The 19460-nt window shown below is 34.4% G+C and overlaps 1 protein-coding gene across 18 annotated transcripts in view; it reads right to left on the reverse strand.

Moving 5' to 3' along the window:
• PPFIA2 (PPFI scaffold protein A2) overlaps positions 1-19460 on the reverse strand; it is a 475838-nt gene that overhangs the window by 64520 nt on the left and 391858 nt on the right. For all 18 annotated transcript variants that reach the window (XM_077845638.1, XM_077845653.1, XM_077845643.1 and 15 more), the window contains 4 exons: positions 11930-12167; positions 8274-8303; positions 5036-5166; positions 2959-3113 (listed from right to left, as the gene is read on the reverse strand). In XM_077845638.1, the coding sequence (XP_077701764.1) occupies positions 2959-3113; positions 5036-5166; positions 8274-8303; positions 11930-12167 (554 nt within the window). The remainder of the gene's footprint in view (positions 1-2958; positions 3114-5035; positions 5167-8273; positions 8304-11929; positions 12168-19460) is intronic.

The raw sequence follows: 19460 nt of genomic DNA on the forward strand, positions 1-19460 counted from the left end.
TATATAGCTTCTGCTACTAACACATTTGAAAAAATGATTACTTGAATATTCAGTTTGATTCACCATGGTTAGCAGCTTTTAATGCAGTCACACTGACTGATCCATCATATCTGAAGTTTATGTTATAATCCTAGCTTTCCAGACTGTTATATAATGCAAACAACACTCCCTTTACCAATATTCTCCTCTGTGAATTACTAAGAATTTCTCCTTTGTTCTGATGGAACTAAGTGAACATGTTCATACTTTTGTTTAGACAGCTTTCTTCCTACATACCATATTTCATTTAGAGGCCTCTAGCATAGCTACATGCCGATTACTTTTCTTTCTTTGAGCTTATGAGCTAAATCTTTAAGATTTCAGAATCTTAGGACGTGGTCCAAAATTTCAAATTTGGTTCTTTGACACCATCATCACTCTACCATTGCTCCCAGTGGCATCTTTCTTCCTTTCTTTCTTTCTTTCTTTCTTTCTTTCTTTCTTTCTTTCTTTCTTTCTTTCTTCTTTCTTTCTTTCTTTCTTTCTTTCTTTCTTCTTTTTTTCTATTTCTATTCTCATTGGTAGAAGATAGAACATTGCCAGTGCCTATGTCTGAATTTTCCAGATCAAGATACTAAAATCATAACCATGAGAGGTGCTTCCTTAGTTTCTTCTGATGCATAAATCAGCATGATGAGGTAGTAGCCCCTGGATTTGATAAGTTTTCACAGTCTTCCCTTTATAACCAGGGATACACCTTCCAAGACAAAGATAGACCTGAGTCCATAGCTCTCAACCAAAGTACCAGTGTTACCATGTATCATATTCTTTTGGTAAATATATGGTTTCTTTCAACCTACTTGTTCTGTATTTTCTTCTTACTTACTCAACTCTTATTTCCAATAAAGATTTTCTATTTTTGGCTTCTCCAGGAGCTTTGATTCACCTTCAGCACAGCTTCTATATAGCACCAGACGTACAGATTTTTATCATTGTCCTCCTCATCAGTATTGTAGTCCCTAGCACGCTGCTGACTCTGGCTTTGTCTATACTGTATCTCTGTTGTTCTTTAGAGCAAAACAAAATTGCTCAGAGCTCAGAATTCTTCCTGGGGTGATGCCATGATCCCCAACAACTATTGTTAGTTTTCAACTTGGATGGAGTTGATCAGAAAGTAATTGTCATTGATTCCCTTTGTATCTGGTCTGACATAGAGCCACGCAGTCACTGAAAATGGGTAATAAGGTTTCTAGAAGAATCTATAGTTTCCCAGACTATAAATTATATCTTGGATACCTTGATTTTTAAAGAATATTGTTTGCAAAATTTCTGATTCAGTTACTGCCCATCAAAGTTAAATACAAAAGAAAAATAGAAAAAAATCCATGAGAGAAAGGCAATTAAACATATTTTAAAAGGGGAAAGTAAATTATAGATTCTAAAATGAACGTCTACATTGAAATAGGAAATAAATAAAATTACTACATTAGCAAAATAAATATTTTAAAATAACTATCCTATTGTGAATTATACTGTAATTTATTGGAAATGACAATTTGGTAAGATTATAAACAGCTGTCAAATAAAAAAACAACAACAATGCCTTGGCATGTATACTTGATATTCAAAAAAGAATCCTCTTTTATATTCTTTCCTTATGCAGTAATTTTTTTACAGGTTAAGGAGTTTGTCTCCTGAGAAACAGAAATTCAAAGAGGATTTAATTCACCTGCTGAGTAACATTTAATCACACAGCTGGTTGGACAGCAATTTCCCACGGCTTCTTATGCTTTGTATTTACATTATGGAAGTTGGGAGAGTTTTTTTTGAATATAATACATTTGTAAAATAAATATTCTCAGAAATTCTTTTGGTGCCAAGACAGGACAGTAAGGCTGGGAGTTGAAGCATTACTTGTTAAGCAATTATTCCTTTATTTGGAAACCTAAAGAAAGTATAAGAAATTCATATCATTCTGTTCAGCATTTACTGTTAGAGGTAGAAGCTAAATATTTTCCCAATAATTTAAATATAGTTCTAAGTTAAAGAGTAAAAGATGGAAAAAAGAAGATGCAATCACAAATAACCAATATGATGAAAAAAGATTTCAGAAGAAAAAATAAATATATAGGAAGACACACACAAGGCAGGTTTATATATCATCATTTTAGGAATTTTACAAATACTTTTTCTTTCAGACAATTATAAATATGTGTGTCTGTCCATACATCCATCTATCCCTCTATCCATCCCTCACCTATCTATGTACATATGTGAATATATTTATCTAGGGTCATTTCAAATGTACTTATCTATATTTTTATTCAATTGGTGACTGACGATAACTAACTAACACAATCCCTATTGCCCTATTCCATCCTGTCTCCTCACCTACATACTGTAGAGTTTGTTTGTGGAAAGCCATGTTAGCTCTAACCAAAGAAATCCTGTACTTTTTTTCCCCTGCACACCATAATTCTTCATTTTGACTGAAAAAATTTATTTTGAATTTTTTTATAGGTATCTCAATTTTTTCAGGAGAAAAGCCTTTATAGATATCAGTCCCTTAAGTGGCAGTAGGCTCAGTGGCTTTAAAATGATTCTGAAACACTGACACTAGAATAAATTTCTCAGTTCTGCAAATTATGAAGACATTGTTTACTCATCAATAAATAAGAATAACAGTAATAACACTTGCCTCATAGGACTTTGTGTCTATCACAGAGTCAGCATTAAATAAATTCTAGCTATTGTTATTCAGGGAAATTTAAAGGACTGTACGTTTTTCAATATTCTTCCCTTGTAGGTTTTGTCAAACATTATTCGGTTAAATTGAATTTACAGAGCTGACTGCAAAAGAAAGTTTGTCAGGTAGAAAAAAGAAGAAATGCCAAGATGAGAAATGAAATGAAAACCAGATGGACCGTCAGAAGTGACCAAAATGAGTGGCAGCGGAAAGTGAAACACATGCACACTTACGGAGCTGCCCAAGTCGGGCTTTTTCTTTTTTACCAAACAGACGTCCTATTGAAGACTTGATTCCCTTCTTCTTGGGGGCTTTGTGAAGAGAGTCTTGGCTGCTATTGGCACTGCCAAGCCCAAGGCTTTCTGGCTCAAGGGAGGCAGACAAACTACTGCAAAACACAAAAGAGAGCAGACTGCTCGTCCCACAAGGTACACAAGACTTGTTCCTTTATAAAGGGACAAACGGAAGAACACTTATTTTCTCCCTTTCTTCCCACATTTGCTCTTAAGCATATTGAAGTTTGGTTTCCTTGAGCCTCCAAATTTTCTCTAGAAAAGATTATTTTTGTTCTAAGTGTTTTTCCCTCTAGTTTTCATACAACCTCAAATGAATCAATGGACATAGGTTGGATTCTTAATTGGATGTTGAATGACCTTCTGTTATTTAGCATGGGACCCTCTCTCTATTTCCTTCTCAGTTTATTTATTTTTTTTTTTTGTCATAAACATAATGACCTCTGACAAGACATTTAAATTTAACTAACAATGACATTTAGGTGCTATTTCAGCCCACATCTTTACTGGGTTTTCTTCTACCTGTCTTTCTTTCAGTTGTGGAATCTAATTCATTTAATTTTAAATCATCTAGGTAGGAATTAAAAGCAAATTATCTTATACTCTCATGATCACTTCATGTTTTTTTCTTATAGCTCTCAGGTATTCTGTTAGGTACATGATAAACTGAAATGAAACCAAGCAGTTACTTGGGGTTCCATTTCTGGTCGATGTGGCCGACAATGTATTAATAGAAGAGGTTCAACATATATTGCTATCTATTCCATAGCTGTTAATTTGACAACACCATGATGAATTGCTTGACTTATTTATCCTAATTAAAGAGTTCACATTCTCTAAACTCTAAACCTCCAAACCGATAGCTTTCACATATTAAAATATAATTCACTCTTTTCTTGGAGGGTGAAAGCATATATTTTGAAACTGGAATGACTGTTTTTTTCCACATTAGAAATTAAAAATAAATAAGACAGAAAGAAAAAAATGCCTGCCAGCACAGAAAGCTCTATTTTCAGATATATTTGCTATAAAACACATACTATTTAGAAGATAGATTCTTACATAAAATATTAACGCTGAGTCATGTTCACTTATATCAATTACGTGTCTAGAGATGCTGCAATTGATAAGACTGTAAAAGACCATATATTTAAGATGTGAAAGGCACACTTAGATTTCTTTATACTATTAATAATTATAGAGATCTGCTTGTGATTTTGTAGGCAGACAGAAAGGACCATAGGATGAGTTATTATGAAAAATGAGTATTGGGCAGCCCCTGTAGTGCAGCGGTTTAGCGCCGCCTGCAGCCCGGGGCGTGGTCCTGGAGACCCGGGATCAAGTCCCACATCAGGCTCTCTGTGTGGTGCCTGCTTCTTCCTCTGCCTGTGTCTCTGCCTCTCTCTCTCTCTCTCTGTCTCTATGAATAAATAAAATAAAATCTTAAAAAAAAAAAAAGAGTATTATCCCTTACTTTTTCTTTTAATATTTTGGCAAATATACTCTTTTTTTTCCCTTAAAAACTTCTGCCTGAGTAGCTGTTATAGCTGGCAGCACCAGCATCTGGAGGATGGTATACATACCTGTCTTGTAAAAGCAAATGAAATGCAATTATGGACTCTTCAGACTTCAATTATTCTTACCCTTAAACCAAATTTATAGTCCTTTCCTAGAATCCCTTATGCTTTTTGTTATTCTTCCTAATAAGTCCTTCCATTAGCCTGACTTGAATAGGAAATACCCACTAAATACAGGAAAGTTAATCTCATCTAAATTGGTTAGTAATCATAGCACAAATACACAGTTAGTTTTAAAACTAAAAGTTTGATCTCAGAATGCAAACTATTTTTTCACAACTGATGTTGAGCAGAGGGAGCTGGGCAATACTCTATTGGATAGTTAGAGCTCAAGTCAAATTTCTCATATAAATTTTAAGCAGTCTATTTGACAACCCTGAAGATAAAGAGGAATGGTTTCAGGAGAGCATGCCTTGTGCTGTGTGCTGGGAGATTCATACCTTCGGGCATCATTGTGGTAGGAGGAGGGAAGGGTGTGAGTCATCCTGACGGCTCTAGGGGTAGGGGGAGGAGAAGTTTCACATTTAATTGTTGCTTTATCCTCCCGACCATCTTCTTCCACCACTGCAATCTAGAAGCAAAAACAATACAATCAGATGAACTCTTTCTAGATCTCAAGTGAAATTGGCGAAAATGGAGAATCATTAAACAAGACTATATGGGTAATTATAATACAAAAACAAAACCAAAAACTTGGTACAGATTGGTCTTACACATCTAAATCACATTATTGAAGAGTGTAGGTTTCGTAACTGTTTAAATGTGAAGACACTCTACGTAGAAAAAAAAAAAAAACAAGGACACATTGCACAAAAACATATTTCAGAGTAAATAAACACGATAGATCAATACCCAGGGACTATGAAAACCTATCCTGGAATCCATTTCAATATATCAGGAATGTAAATGCTTTACAAAAATTACTGAATTTGAGCTAATTCACTAAAAAGAAGCATGCAAAGTCAGGTTACCATTACATGGATATCTTTTAAGTAGATTTTGAAGTGAGATGAGAAGGTGGCAAAAATACAAATTTACCAGATAAACTGCATTAAATCAGGCTAATGCAATGTGTTCCAGACGTATAAAAAAATGAGTGGCAGTTTATTTGAAAAAAAAATCTTTCTAAAGTAAGGATTACAAAAGGTAAGAATATAATTCTTACAAATTGTTTCATTTCACTCTCTCTCATGGGAAGGGAAGGGATTTCTTTAAAGAATTTAGTTCAGAATCCAGAACAATTCAGGATACTATAGATTTTGTCAGAAAGAGACATCTAAAACTGCATTACAGTAAGACTTTTCAACAATCGAGTTGATTGTAAAGAGGTATTTTTTTACAACAACCCTGCATTTTTTTTTTTCATGGCATCACTGCATTAAAATACATACACATAGAGAGAAGGATTGAGGAAAGCATAGTTAGAAGATACAGTTCTGGAAGTTCTGGGGACAAAAAAGTTAGCGATACGGCTATAGCAAAAATTTTACAGCTGTGTTCTCATCCTATGGCCACATAATGTCTTGCTTTGTTTCTATGTTAAGCTCTTCCGCATAAATGTGTTTATACATGATATACGATGAAGACTTCATGCACTGGAGAAAGTTAATGAAATTGTTTGACTGGGCTTTTGTCATCCAAGCCTGGATAGCTTGTAAGAGTTTATGTAGGCACGTTTATAGGATTTCCTCTCTCCATTTCAATGAGCATAGTGCCACCAGAAGAATCTTTTTTTCAAGAACTACTTTCAGCATGATGTTAATACTATGGAATACTCTTTCTAAACCCACAACTCATCTAAATTCATAAAATGCATTTCTGAAGTCTTCCTAATATGTGCTTATGTCTTCACAGTCCCAGGATTTAGCCATAATTGTTTCCTACGATTATTTCCGCTAAGCCTGACCTTTCTGCTTCCAGATTTTTTTCCCCGGCAACACCTACAATGCCTTATTCTCTCCACACTGCCAAACTAAACCAACTTCCCAAATACCAGATTTTAAAAACATCATACACAAACTGTCTGAATCATGCTTAGAGCTTACACTGTATAAATAAAGTAGAGGAAAAAGGATTTCAATTCTGGTTTCTCTTATTTGTTAAATGACATGTGCTAATTGCTTACCTTCTCTAGGACAAAATTTCCTCATCAATAAAATGGATGTGATAATACTTATCTTAATGTGTTCTTTTGAAGGCAAGTGGAATCATACCAAGTAACTCCTTAGCCTGATATACAACAATTTTTAGTTTGTGGTCTTCTTTCCATGGCCTACCTTTCTTAACCATTTCTTCTGAATTCCCTGAGCCTGCATTTCTGTATGGGACCTTCCTTTGTAACTTTTTTTTCTTATATCCACTAAACTTCTTTTACATTCATCATCTACTCAGGTCTTTCTATATTCCCAATATAATTGTTTCAAGTGGTAGAGGAAGTCAAAGAGACAAATAATAAGAACTTTATGCAGGGTAAATTTGACAGTTGAGAACCAACTGGTGGTATCAAGGAGAAGATGCTCTAGGAAGATAGATGATAACTCAAGAAAAAAAATTCTATCAATCTAAACCACACAACTATAATATAGATTTCTTTAATTTAAAAAAGACAAAAGAAAAACAAATAGTTTCCTGGTTCCTGACGTGTCTGGACATAGTCTGACTATCACATCTTGATGATGCTAAAAATAGATCTATGCACTGGATAGTGGGTTGAATCTCTGAAATCTTTCCCATCTGATATTTCATGAGTCTGAGCTCTGCTGTTCTCAATTATCTAACAAGATATCATATTGTGAATCAGAACTGGAGTCAATTTTGTTTCTCATTTCCAATATTTATTCCACTTATGTCACACCAAACAGGAAAGCAGTGTATTAATTATATTTTTAAATTTCTGTACTCTTGATGCTCTGGCATCTGGTGTCTTGCAGATCCAGAACAGAATGCTCCTCCCAGGGCCAGCTAATTGCTAGAGATAGCAAACTACTTCCCTGGAGTGTGCCTTGCATGTGCACATCAATCAGTCTGGACCCGTACACCAAGTCATATTCTCTATGGCTGTTACACTTCAGGAGGTAATATTCCTCTGCCTTAACCATTCCAGGCCAGGAAGCAGACAACCAGAGATGGCCTCTCTACCTACAGCCTCCCGACATGACTAAAACTAGTCAATCCTAAGCCTGCTCACCCTGCCTTGCCTTTCCAACAGAAACCACAATGAAACTTCTACTCATCTTCTCTTCTAGCTCTTTCTTCCTCAGGAGGACCTACGCTGGTACCTCCCTTTGCCTCTGCATAGCATGGCATGCCCCCTCCTCTTGGGAAGTGTAACAAGCTATCTTTTCATTGGCAGTGGTCTTCTCTTCTATTGGTCTCACATACCTGAATTCCAAAAGCCTACATTTAAAAATAAGCAACATTGTTCTAACATTGACAATAAACAATCTAATTCTAGGATATTTACACCAAATAATCTAATCATTACTCTAGAAAGCATAAACAATTTTATTTTGAGGTATTTGCTCTTATAATCATATTTATACAGTTCGATAATACTTAAATGCTTTTAATATTTTTTAAGGTTAATAAAATAGTTCAACTAAAGGGAATATCATTTTAAAGTTTTCATAGAAAAAAACAATATTCAACTAGTAATCATATAAAAGATATTTACAGTACCTTTCTCCGATGTTTCCTTAGATCACTTGGCTGTGATTGGCAATAATAAAAGCAACATAAAACAGAACTAATTAATGAGTACCATTTGACCATGTTAAAATTTAAATAGTATTCTATAACTTGACTGCTTTGTTTTTTCATTCTACTGTTTTCTAAATAAATGTCCTTAACCCTTATAAAAGGAACCCTCCTGAGAGTGACTACAGAGAGGGAACTTCTTAGATGGAATGGGTGGGGAGCATGTCTACATGATGAGGTCAAGCATATGTGCATGATATCTGACACATGGAACCCTAGGGAATATGAAGCATATATGGGGTGATCTAGCCAGAAATAAATATGGGATTATATCCTCCTAAGAAAACATAAGTGGGAATGAAGGAGATTATACATGAATGAAGAACTGATGCCCATATATGGAGTTTATAAACATTCTCTTTTGCCCTATCTATGCAGAGTCTTGGTCCTTGATGCTGTTCCTCACATATCTCATGTTTCCTGGCATCCTAACAAATCTCTCATTCCCAAATGCCAAAAGCTCTGGCTTCAGTATAACATGTTTTTAAGGCTGCTGTTTTCTTGTCAATGTGCTTTTACAGAATTTTTTAAAAAGTTAATTCTTTCTGATTTCAGATGAACCTTATTTACATATTATCTTTGTTAATTTTGCTTGTGTAAGTAAAATAATTTTATTCCATTTTAGTTACATTTACATTTATATATTTTTTATGTTATTGAAAAATTGTATGATTTATTCCACTCGATATTCTAACTAGATATTGGTAGTTTTGTTCTTTATGCTTACAGATTTGTGGTGAACTGAAAGTAAATAAAAGCACATTCTATAATCAGGACAAATAACAATTCTTGCAAAACATATAAACAAACACAATATGAAGGAATATAATATCTTTTCAGTCTCTGCTTTTCTGTCCCTAAAATTTTTCACTTTTCTCTGAATATGCAAACACAGATTACATCCAACAAAATTATGCCCACCAATATTTTCTCCAGGTAAAAGAAAATCTGCTTGTCTTTCACTGTAGCAGTGGTGAATTTAACGATAAAGTTTTATTATGTGATAAGGACTTCTTGGATTTCATTTCTTGTTTTTCTGAGTCAGATATGGGACATTTTAAGTACTTTTTTTTACCTTCAGGAAATGCTTTAAATATGTTTAAGTACTCTAATTACAATACAATAATCTTCATTTACCACTGATTTATTTATGACTAACTGCTCAAAAATGCATGAAAGCTGTGGCATCTTTTTCATATATATACAAACATCATGTCTAAATGATTAGAAATACATTATTTTATTAGTATAAAATAATAACACTACTAAGGGTTATGATACTAATGTTTACGGAAATACTTTTAAAAGAGCAAAACACTATGTTGCAAAAATGTAAGGAAGAACAGCAGGACAGAAATAATAATAATAATAATAATAATAATAATAATAATAATAAAGCTTCCTTGCCTTGAATGCTAAATTAATTGCTCTGTGCTACAAGATTCTTACTGTAGCTTTGATAATAAGCAAGTCATCAATACATGTAGCAAATATCAACAGAAACTAAGCCAGAGACAATACCCTGTTTAGTTAATAAAGTCAGATTGATGGTTCCTAGATTTCTATAATAAGCAAATTATAATGTAGCTCAGTATACTGGGTACATCTTAGTACATTGGCTAAAAGTTGGTGCTGTGTCTAGGTGGGGTCAGTTCTGATTAGATGTCCTTTCTCCTGACTGGGCATTGTCTATGATGTCTATTTTAAAAATATTTTAATATCAAGTCTGGAAATGAGCACAGAATAGAGGACTCAATGACTTAAGAAAGTAAATGTTTCCTTTTTTTTTTTTTAATTTTGTCATTTCTCTTTTATATAAGTTGACTTTATTGTATGGAAGTCCATAATCGTAAAGAGTTTAAATATGAAAAATGCTGCCACACCATAAAAATAGTTTTCTGTTTCAATTCTCAATTGTAAAATTGAAGAAAAAACATATTTAATTTACATGCATAACAAATTTTGTGAAAATAAAATTTAAAAAAGAATCCATAAGGTACTTTTCCCTAGAAGTGAGAGTATTTTATATACATATAAAATGTCTTGGGCAGCCCAGGTGGCTCAGCGGTTTAGCGCCTGCCTTCCGCCCAAGGCATGATCCTGGAGACCTGGGATCGAGTCCCACATCGGGCTCCCTGCATGGAGCCTGCTTCTCCCTCTACCTGTGTCTCTGCCTCTCTCTCTGTGTCTCTCATGAATAAATAAATAAAATCTTTTTAAAAAATAAAATGTCTTTATAAATATGTGCATATATGTGCATTTATATAAATCAATTCCAATGAAAAGAATTTTTACAATTTATTAGCTATAATACACATTATTGCAACATATTTATGCAAGATATCATTTAGAAAATGAATTAAGTTTTTTGTTCAGATGTTCTACATACATACAGAAAAACACAGATATAGATATTGTGACACATTTATAGTAGCTTCACAGCCTTTAGGCTATATTTAGAAACACTATATACACTTCATATTCTTCCGTAGTATCATTAATTTCTCCTCCATTTGTTATATTTTTGCTAGTTTTACAGTGTATAATATAAACTATTATTTCATTGATTTGTTTTTAGTTAATTTCTATCCTCAAACTCATTTTTAGTTAAAATTTTATTGTTTTAATAGTATAGTTTTAATATTCACTATAAAAATAGAATTTTGCCTCCAAAAATAGTTCAGAATATTTAAGTCTTCATTACTGTCATTTAAATATATACCCAGGTAATTACAAAAAAGGGACAGAATAGTACATGCTTTTGTGTCAGTAAATTTGAAGAAAAATCTGGTTCCACTTATTGTGTTGAACATGAGCTATTCACTCACGCTCTCAGATCCTAGGTACCTCTACTCGTTGTTGCAGTGATACCCTCAGACTTATAGATGTTATCATCAGAATTAAGTGACTAAACATTATACCATTTAGTAGTCATTCCCATCATTTTTTCTAAAGGTTTCTCTATATTATTTCTAGCAAAGGGCACTATGATTTTCTCTCAGTTAGGTTCAGGGTACCTCCTAATTTAGGTTTCCAACTTTTAATCCCAAATATAAAAATAAATGACATAAAGAATTAAAGAATAAAGAAGGGTAAACATGTCGACATGAAATTCTAAAACAAAATTAGGAAATTGCACTATTATTTTTGATGGTTTTTCTTATTAAAATTATATTATCTATATTTAAAATGTTAACTTTACATGTTGTTCTATTGAACCAAATATACTAATTTTTTTGTGATTTATTGCATTAAAAATAAAATACCCAGTCACAATTTATTTCATCAAGATATCATCAGTAAAAATTTACTTAATACTTTAAGTCATTCTGCTGTGATATTTAGATTGCTGCTCTTCTATTTACTTATCATGTGACCTTAGAAAAGGACACCTTTGTAGGCTACATTTGCTCATCTCATAATGGGATTAATAGTTGCACCTACTACATATGGATGCTGTGAAAAAAAAGAAAAAAACATAAAAACCAAAGAAGGTCCTTAGAATAAACACCCAGTAAGTATCAGCTAATGAACCATTAAACCTAATGGGGGCAAATATTCTGTGTACATCATCATACCAGTGTCATGACTCCCATCCGATCCATTTCCCTGGCAGGACTCCGAGGGGTGAGCTTTGGCGTTGAGTGTCCACTCGGAGGAGATGAACTGGCCAGCGAAGAAGCTGTAACCGAGGCAGTGATGGTGGTACCTGGGTGGACCCTTGCTAAATTCAGGCCTTCCAGGCTCACACTAGCCACTCTATTCTCAATTTCTTCAGCGCGTAACTCCGTAGATTCTTTTTCTTCCTGAATTAGCCTGAAAGATACAGCTTAATTTGGATCCATTTCATGCTGCTAAGATAGTAATTGGAATTCACATAAATAAATGAATAAATAACCCTGTGAACATTTTACATCCTTTTCTTGAAGGCAGTATAACTTTCAATAAATTCTGGAGACTTTCTGGCTGAAATTTAGAAAATCCTTTGTTTTTTCAAATGATGTACAATTACTCCCCACTTTTAGTTTAACTCTTTCTGTACTACCTCTTGCTAAAACTTTTTTTTTTTCCCACCTGCTAACCCTTTTAAAACCTTGCCTGCCTAGATCATTTCTTTTTTTTTTTATTTTTATTTTTATTTTTATTTTTTTTAACTTTTATTTATTTATGATAGTCACAGAGAGAGAGAGAGAGAGAGAGGCAGAGACACAGGCAGAGGGAGAAGCAGGCTCCATGCACCGGGAGCCCGATGTGGGATTCGATCCTGGGTCTCCAGGATCGTGCCCTGGGCCAAAGGCAGGCGCCAAACCGCTGCGCCACCCAGGGATCCCCTGCCTAGATCATTTCTGCTGCTAATCCTTTTTTTTTTCTGCCACTCATCCTAATCTTACAGCTGAAATGAGGTGTCATTGAATGAAAATTTTAGAAACTCAGGTCCCAACAAAGATTTTGAATTTTACCTCCTACCTGACGAAAAAGTACAGTTGACAGAACCTTCAATGAATGGTCATTCATAATTATCATTTGGTCAAATAAAACTTTGAGACTTTTTTTTTAATGCTACCTACTTAGTCAAGTCAACTAAAAAATAAGCAGCAGGCAATGTAATACTATGGAGATGATCTATCCATAGGTAGATAGACACATGCATACATAATTAAAGAAATTGTTTTAACTGTTGCTATTAATCCTTTTTGAGACGACAAAGCACTAATTACTCTTCTTTAAGGAGACGCTTCAAGAATATATATAAATTAGCTATTACAAAGATGCAAAGAACAAAGAGCTTCAGTTGGGTTGCAATATGTTATTTTTTTAATAATATCTTATTTAAGTTGAGTGTATACACATTTTGTATATGGTTATAATGAAACTATGTACCAGTAGTTGATTTAAGAAATCGAGATTAGTAACCTCCTCTTAGTTTCCTCTTAACCACAAATGGCTTATTGTGATCTCCTATGATATATAGTCCTTAATTCTAAGGTTATGATCATGGCAAAGTTTTCTTTCTGCATATTCACTTTGGAAACCAGTCTTGTAGTTTCTTATAAAACTAAATATACTCTTACCATATCATCCAGTAATTATGTTCCTTGGTATTTACCTAAAGGAGCTGAAAACTTATATCCACACAAAAAGCAGCATACAGATGTTTATAGCAATTTTATACGTAATTGACAAAACGTGAGAGCAATCAAGACCTCCTTTAGTAGGTGAAGGGATAAACTGTGGTTTATACCGACAATGGAATATTATTCAGGGCTAAAAAGAAGTGAGCTATCAAGCCATGAAAAGAGAGAAAAACATTAAATGCATAAGACTGAGCAAAAGAAGCCGATCTAAACAGGCCACATACTATATGATTCCAGGTCTATGATACTCTGGGAAAGGCAAAATTATGGGTGCAGTAAAAAGATCAGTGGTTGTCAGTGATCAGGGTGGGGGAAGGGATGAATATGCAGAGCACAGACGGTTTTTATGGCAGTGAAAATGCTCTGTATGACACCATAATGTTGGAATCTTGTCACGCATTTTCCACACCCGCAGTATGTACACCATCAAGAGTTAACTGTAATGTAAACAATGGAATTTGGGTAATTATTATGTGTCAGTAAAGGTGCACCACTTTTAATAAACTACTGTGGTTAAAGGTGTTAACAGTAAGAGATGCTTTGCATGTGTGAGGTCAGAGCATAGATGGGAAATCTCTCTACTTTGCATGAACTCTCAACTTTGCATGAACCTTAAACTGCTCGAAAACTTGAGTCAAAAAATACTGAGGCACATTTATTCTAAATTATAAGTTCAGTTTCACAGAGAATGTGAACTGTAGGGTGCCTGGGTGGTTCAGTGGGTTAAGTGTCTGCCTTTGGCTCAGGTCATGATCCTGGGGTCCTGGGATGGAGCCTTGCGCTGGGCTCCTTGCTCAGTGGGGAGTCTGCTAGTCCCTCTTCCTCTGCCCCCAACCCCCACTCCTGCTCTCTCTCTTGCTCTCCCTCTCTCTCTCAAATAAATAAAATATTTTTAAAAAGAATATGAATTCTCTTACTTTGAAGTTTATTTTCATGGATGCACTTTAAGTTCACCCAAAGATCAGAATCCCAAGGGAAGGCTTAATCAGGTAACATAGCACATTATTAATGCTTTAAACACATTCCAATGGAAAAACCACCTCCTCTTAAAATAAAAGAAAATAAACTTTGTATTTTAAGATGATTGGTGGGAAATGACTTTCAGAAGAAATGTTTTTTCTATAAATAAATTGTAGTTATGAACTCTAGGCATTGTATTAATCATAAAGGAGAGTCAAATCTAGAGAGATAAGCTGAGTAAGAAGTAGACTGAAGTTTAATTAAACAGGAAATCCAATGCTACCTATATGTTCAGTTTATTTAGAAAAATAAATGACAATCCATTGATCTTTAGAGTTCTGATGTAGAGAAAGAAAGAAAGAGAAAGAAGAAAGAAAGAAAGAAAGAAAGAAAGAAAGAAAGAAAGAAAGAAAGAAAGAAAAAGAAAGAGAGAAAGAAAGAGAAAGAAAGAAAGAAAGAAAGAAAGAAAGAAAGAAAGAAAAAGAAAGAAAGAAAAAGAAAGAAGAAAAAGAAAGAAAGAAATTAGATTTCCTCTGAAATATCCTAATGTGTTGGGAAGAGAGTCCCATATAAATCCTACAAAAGGATGAAATAATAAATAAGACCACAAAAGTAAGGCACCCCAAATAGTAGCTATCTATAGACGCACAGATTAACAAGCAGGGCAGTGGCAGATGAAGTAATTTGATCCCTTTCTTTAAGGGAGAATTAGTAAATTAGGAAACCAGCTAGGAGGATTTTTTTTTTTTTTAATGGTTAAAATAGTTCGTGAAAGAAGAAAAATCTTAACCAGAAATAAATTCTAGTTAGTGTTAGTAGTTTTCATGAAAATACTGTCACGGTTTTTACGAAGATGCTTATTTCTTTTTCTATATTAAGTTTTTAAATTTTAATTCCAGTATAGTTAACATATAGTGTTCTATTAGTTTCAGATGTACAACATAGTGATTCACCAGCTCTACACCGTACTCAGTGCGCATCATGAGGAGCGTGCTCTTCTAACCCATCATGTAGTTCACTCATCACTCCACCCACTTCCCCTCTGATAATCATCAGTTTGTTCTCTACAGTTAAGCCTCTGTTTCTTGGTTTGCCTCCCATTTTCCCCTCTGCTCCTTTGTTTTGCTTAGTTTCCCTTTGCCCATTGTTTTTTTTTTCCCATAAATTCCACATATGACTGAAATCATACAGTATTTGTCCTTCTCTGATTGACTTATTTCACTTAGCTTATACACTCTAGCTCCATCCACGTTGTTGCAAATGGCAAGATTTTGTTCATTTTTTTTTTTTTTTGAGAGAGAGAAAGACCGTGCACGCAGGTGCACATACAAATGAGGGAGGGTGAGGGTCAGAAGGAGAGGGAAAATATTTTTATGTTGTACACCTGCAACATATTTCTTTCTTTTAAAAAAAATTTAATTTAAATTCGATTTAATTAACATATAGTGTATTATTAGTTCCAGAGGCAGAATTTAGTGATTCATCAGTTGCATACAACACTCAGAGCTCATTATTTCAAGTGCCCTCCTTAATGCCCAGTTACCTCATCCCACCCCCATTCCCCCAGGCCCTCAGCCCCCCCCCCCCCCCCAGCAAGAAAATGTTAAGCAGGCTCCATGCAGAGCCTGAGGCAGGGCTCAATCTCCCCACACTGAGATTATGACCTGAGCCAAAATCAAGAGTGAGATGCTTAACAGACTGAGCCACCCAAGTGCCCCAAGATTTCATTCTTTTTATGGCCGAATAATTCTCCATTGTATGTATACATCACTTCTTTATCCATTCATCTATTGATGGACCCTTGGGGTCTTTCCATCGTCTGGTCACTATACATAATGCTGAAATAAACAGAGGGGTGCATGTATCCCTTTGCATTAGTATTTTGGTAATTTGGGGTAAATAGCGTTGTGATAATGGATCTTAGGGTAGTTCTATTTTTAACTTTTTGAGGAACCTCCATAATGTTTTCCACAGGGGCATCACCAGTTTGCATCCCCACCAATTCACAAGGCTTCCTTTTACTCCACATCCTCACCAACACTTGCTATTCCTTGTGTTTTTGTTTTTAGCCATTCTGACAGGTATGAAGTGGTACCTCATTGTGCTTTTGATTTGCATTTCCCAGATTAGTGAAGTTGGGCATCTTTTCATGTGCCTACTGCCCATCTGTATGTCTTCTTTGGAAAAATATCTGTTCAGGTCTTCTGCCCATTTTTAAAAATTGAATTACTTATTTTTGGGGTGTTGAGTTATATAAATTTTTAACGTATTTTGGATACTAACTCTTTATTGGATATGTCATTTGCAAATATCTTCTCCCATTCTGTAGGTTGTCTTTTAGCTCTGTTGATTGTTTCCTTCACTGTGCAGAAATTTTTTCTTTTGATGTAGTCCCAATAGTTCATTTTTGCTTTTGCTTCCCTTGCCTCAGGAGACCTATCTAGAAAAATGTTGCTATGTTTGATGTCAGAAATCACTGCCTATGCTCTCTAGTAGGAGTTTTAGGTTTTCAGGTCTCACATTTAGATCTTTAATCTATTTTGAATTTATTTTTATGTATGGTGTAAAAAAGTGGTCCCGTTTCATTCTTTTTTTTTTTTTTTAATTTATTTATGATAGTCACACAGAGAGAGAGAGACAGAGAGACAGAGACACAGGCAGAGGGAGAAGCTGGCTCCATGCACCGGGAGCCCGACGTGGGATTCGATCCCGGGTCTCCAGGATCGTGCCCTGGGCCAAAGGCAGGCACTATACCGCTGCGCCACCTAGGGATCCCCCGTTTCATTCTTTTGCAGGTAGCTGTCCAGTTTTCCCAACTCCATTCGTTGAAGAGACTTTCTCATTGGATATTCTTTCCTCCTCGGTTGAAGATTAACTGACCATATACTTGTGAGTTTAGTTCTGTGTTTTCTATTCTGTTCCATTGAAAATGTGCCTATTTTTATGCCAGAACCATACTGTTTCAATTACTAAAGCCTTGTAATATAACTGTGATACTTCCAGTTTTGATTTTCTTTTTTCAAGACTGCTTTGGCTATTCGGGGTCTATCAGGGTTCCATACAAATTTTAAGACAGTTTTTTCTGGTTTTGTGAAAAATATTGTTGGTATTTTGACAGGGATTGCATTAAATCTATAGATTGCTTTGAGTAGTATAGACATTTTAACAATATTTGTTCTTCTAATCCATGAACATGGAATGTCTTTGTATTTCTTGCATTGTCTTTAATTTCTTCCATCAACATTTGATAGTTTTCAGAGTAGAGGTCTTTTACCTCCTTAAGTTTATCCCTACCTATTTTATTATTTTTTAGTGCAGTTACAAATGGGATTTTTTTCTCAGTGTCTCTTTCTGCTGCTTCATTATTAGTGTATAGGAATTCAACAGATTTATGTACATTGATTTTGTATTTTGTCACCTTAATTCATTTATCAGTTCTAGCAGTTTTTTTTTTTTTTTTTGCTTATTTATTTATTTATTTATTTATTTATTTATTTATTGGTGGAGTATTAGCGTTTTCTATGTATGGTATCATGTCATCTGCAATTAATGAAAGTTTTAGTTCTTCCTTGCCAATTTGGATGTTTTCCCTTTCTTTTTGTTGTCTAATTGCTATGGCTAGCACTTCCAGTGCTATGTTGAATAAAAGTGGTGAGGGTGGACATCCTTGTGTTTTTCCTGATCTTAAGGGAAAAGCTCTCAGTTTTTCATGACTGAGTATGATGTTTGTTGTGGATTTTTCATGTAAAGGTTTTAGAGGTATGTTCCCTCTAAATCTACTTTGTTGAGGGCATTTATCATGAATGGATATTATACCTTGTCAAATGCTTTTTCTTCATACATTGAAATGACCATATGGTTTTTATCCTTTTTTTTAAATTGATGTGATATATTATATTGATTGATTTCTAAATATAGAACCACTTTAGCATTCTAGGAATAAATCCCGCTTGATTGCATGGTATGATTTTTTTAATGTATCGTTGGATTTGGTTTGCTAGTATTTTGTTGAGGATGTTTGCATCTGTATTCATTAGAGATATTGGCCTACAGTTCTCTCTCTCTGTTGTGATATCTGTATGTGGTTATGGTATCAGGGTGGTACTAGCCTCAGAATGGATTTGGGGGTGCCTGGGAAGATCAGTGGTTGAGCATCTGCCTTTGGCTCAGGTCATGATCCCAGAGTACAGGGATTCAGTCCTACATCAGACTCCCTGCTGGGAGCCTGCTTCTCCTTCTGCCTGTGTCTCTGTCTGTGTCTCTCATGAATAAAATAAAATCTTAAACAAATAAAAACGAATGGATTTGGAAATTTTCCTTTCTTATGTATTTTTTTGGAATAGTTTGTAAAGAATAGGTATTATCTTTTCTTTAAATGTTTGGTAGAATTCACCCATGAAGCCATCTGGTCCTGGACTTTTGTTTTTTGGGAGTTTTTTAATTACTGATTCAATTGCATTGCTGATTATCGGTCTGTTCAAATTTTTCTATTTCTTCCTGCTTCAGTTTTGGTAGGTTATATGTTTCTAGGAATTTATCCATTTCTTCAAGGTTGTCCAATTTGTTGACATACAATTTTTCATACATATAATATTCTCTTACAATTGTTTGTATTTCTATGGTGTTGAATGTTATTTCTTCTCTTTCATTTGTGATTTTGTTTATTTGGGCCTTTTTTTTATGAGTCTGGCTAGAGGTTTATCAATTTTGTTGATCTTTGAAAAAAAACAACTCTTGGTTACATTGATCTGTTCTATTGGTTTTTGTTTGTCTGTTTTTATATTCTATATCACTTATTTCTGCTCTAATTTTTATTATTTCATTCCTTCTACTGGTTTTGAATTTTGTTTGTTCTTTTCCTAGATCCTTTAGGTGTAAAGTTAGATTTTTGAGATTTTCTCTTGCTTCTTGAGGTAGGACTGCATTAGTATAAACTTTCCTCTTAGAATTGCTTTTGCTGCATCCCAAAGATTTTGGACCATGTGTTTTCATTTTGATTTGTTTCTGTGTAATT

Source organism: Canis aureus, chromosome 13 (assembly GCF_053574225.1).
Source record: "Canis aureus isolate CA01 chromosome 13, VMU_Caureus_v.1.0, whole genome shotgun sequence".
Classification (NCBI taxonomy): Eukaryota; Metazoa; Chordata; class Mammalia; order Carnivora; family Canidae; genus Canis; species Canis aureus.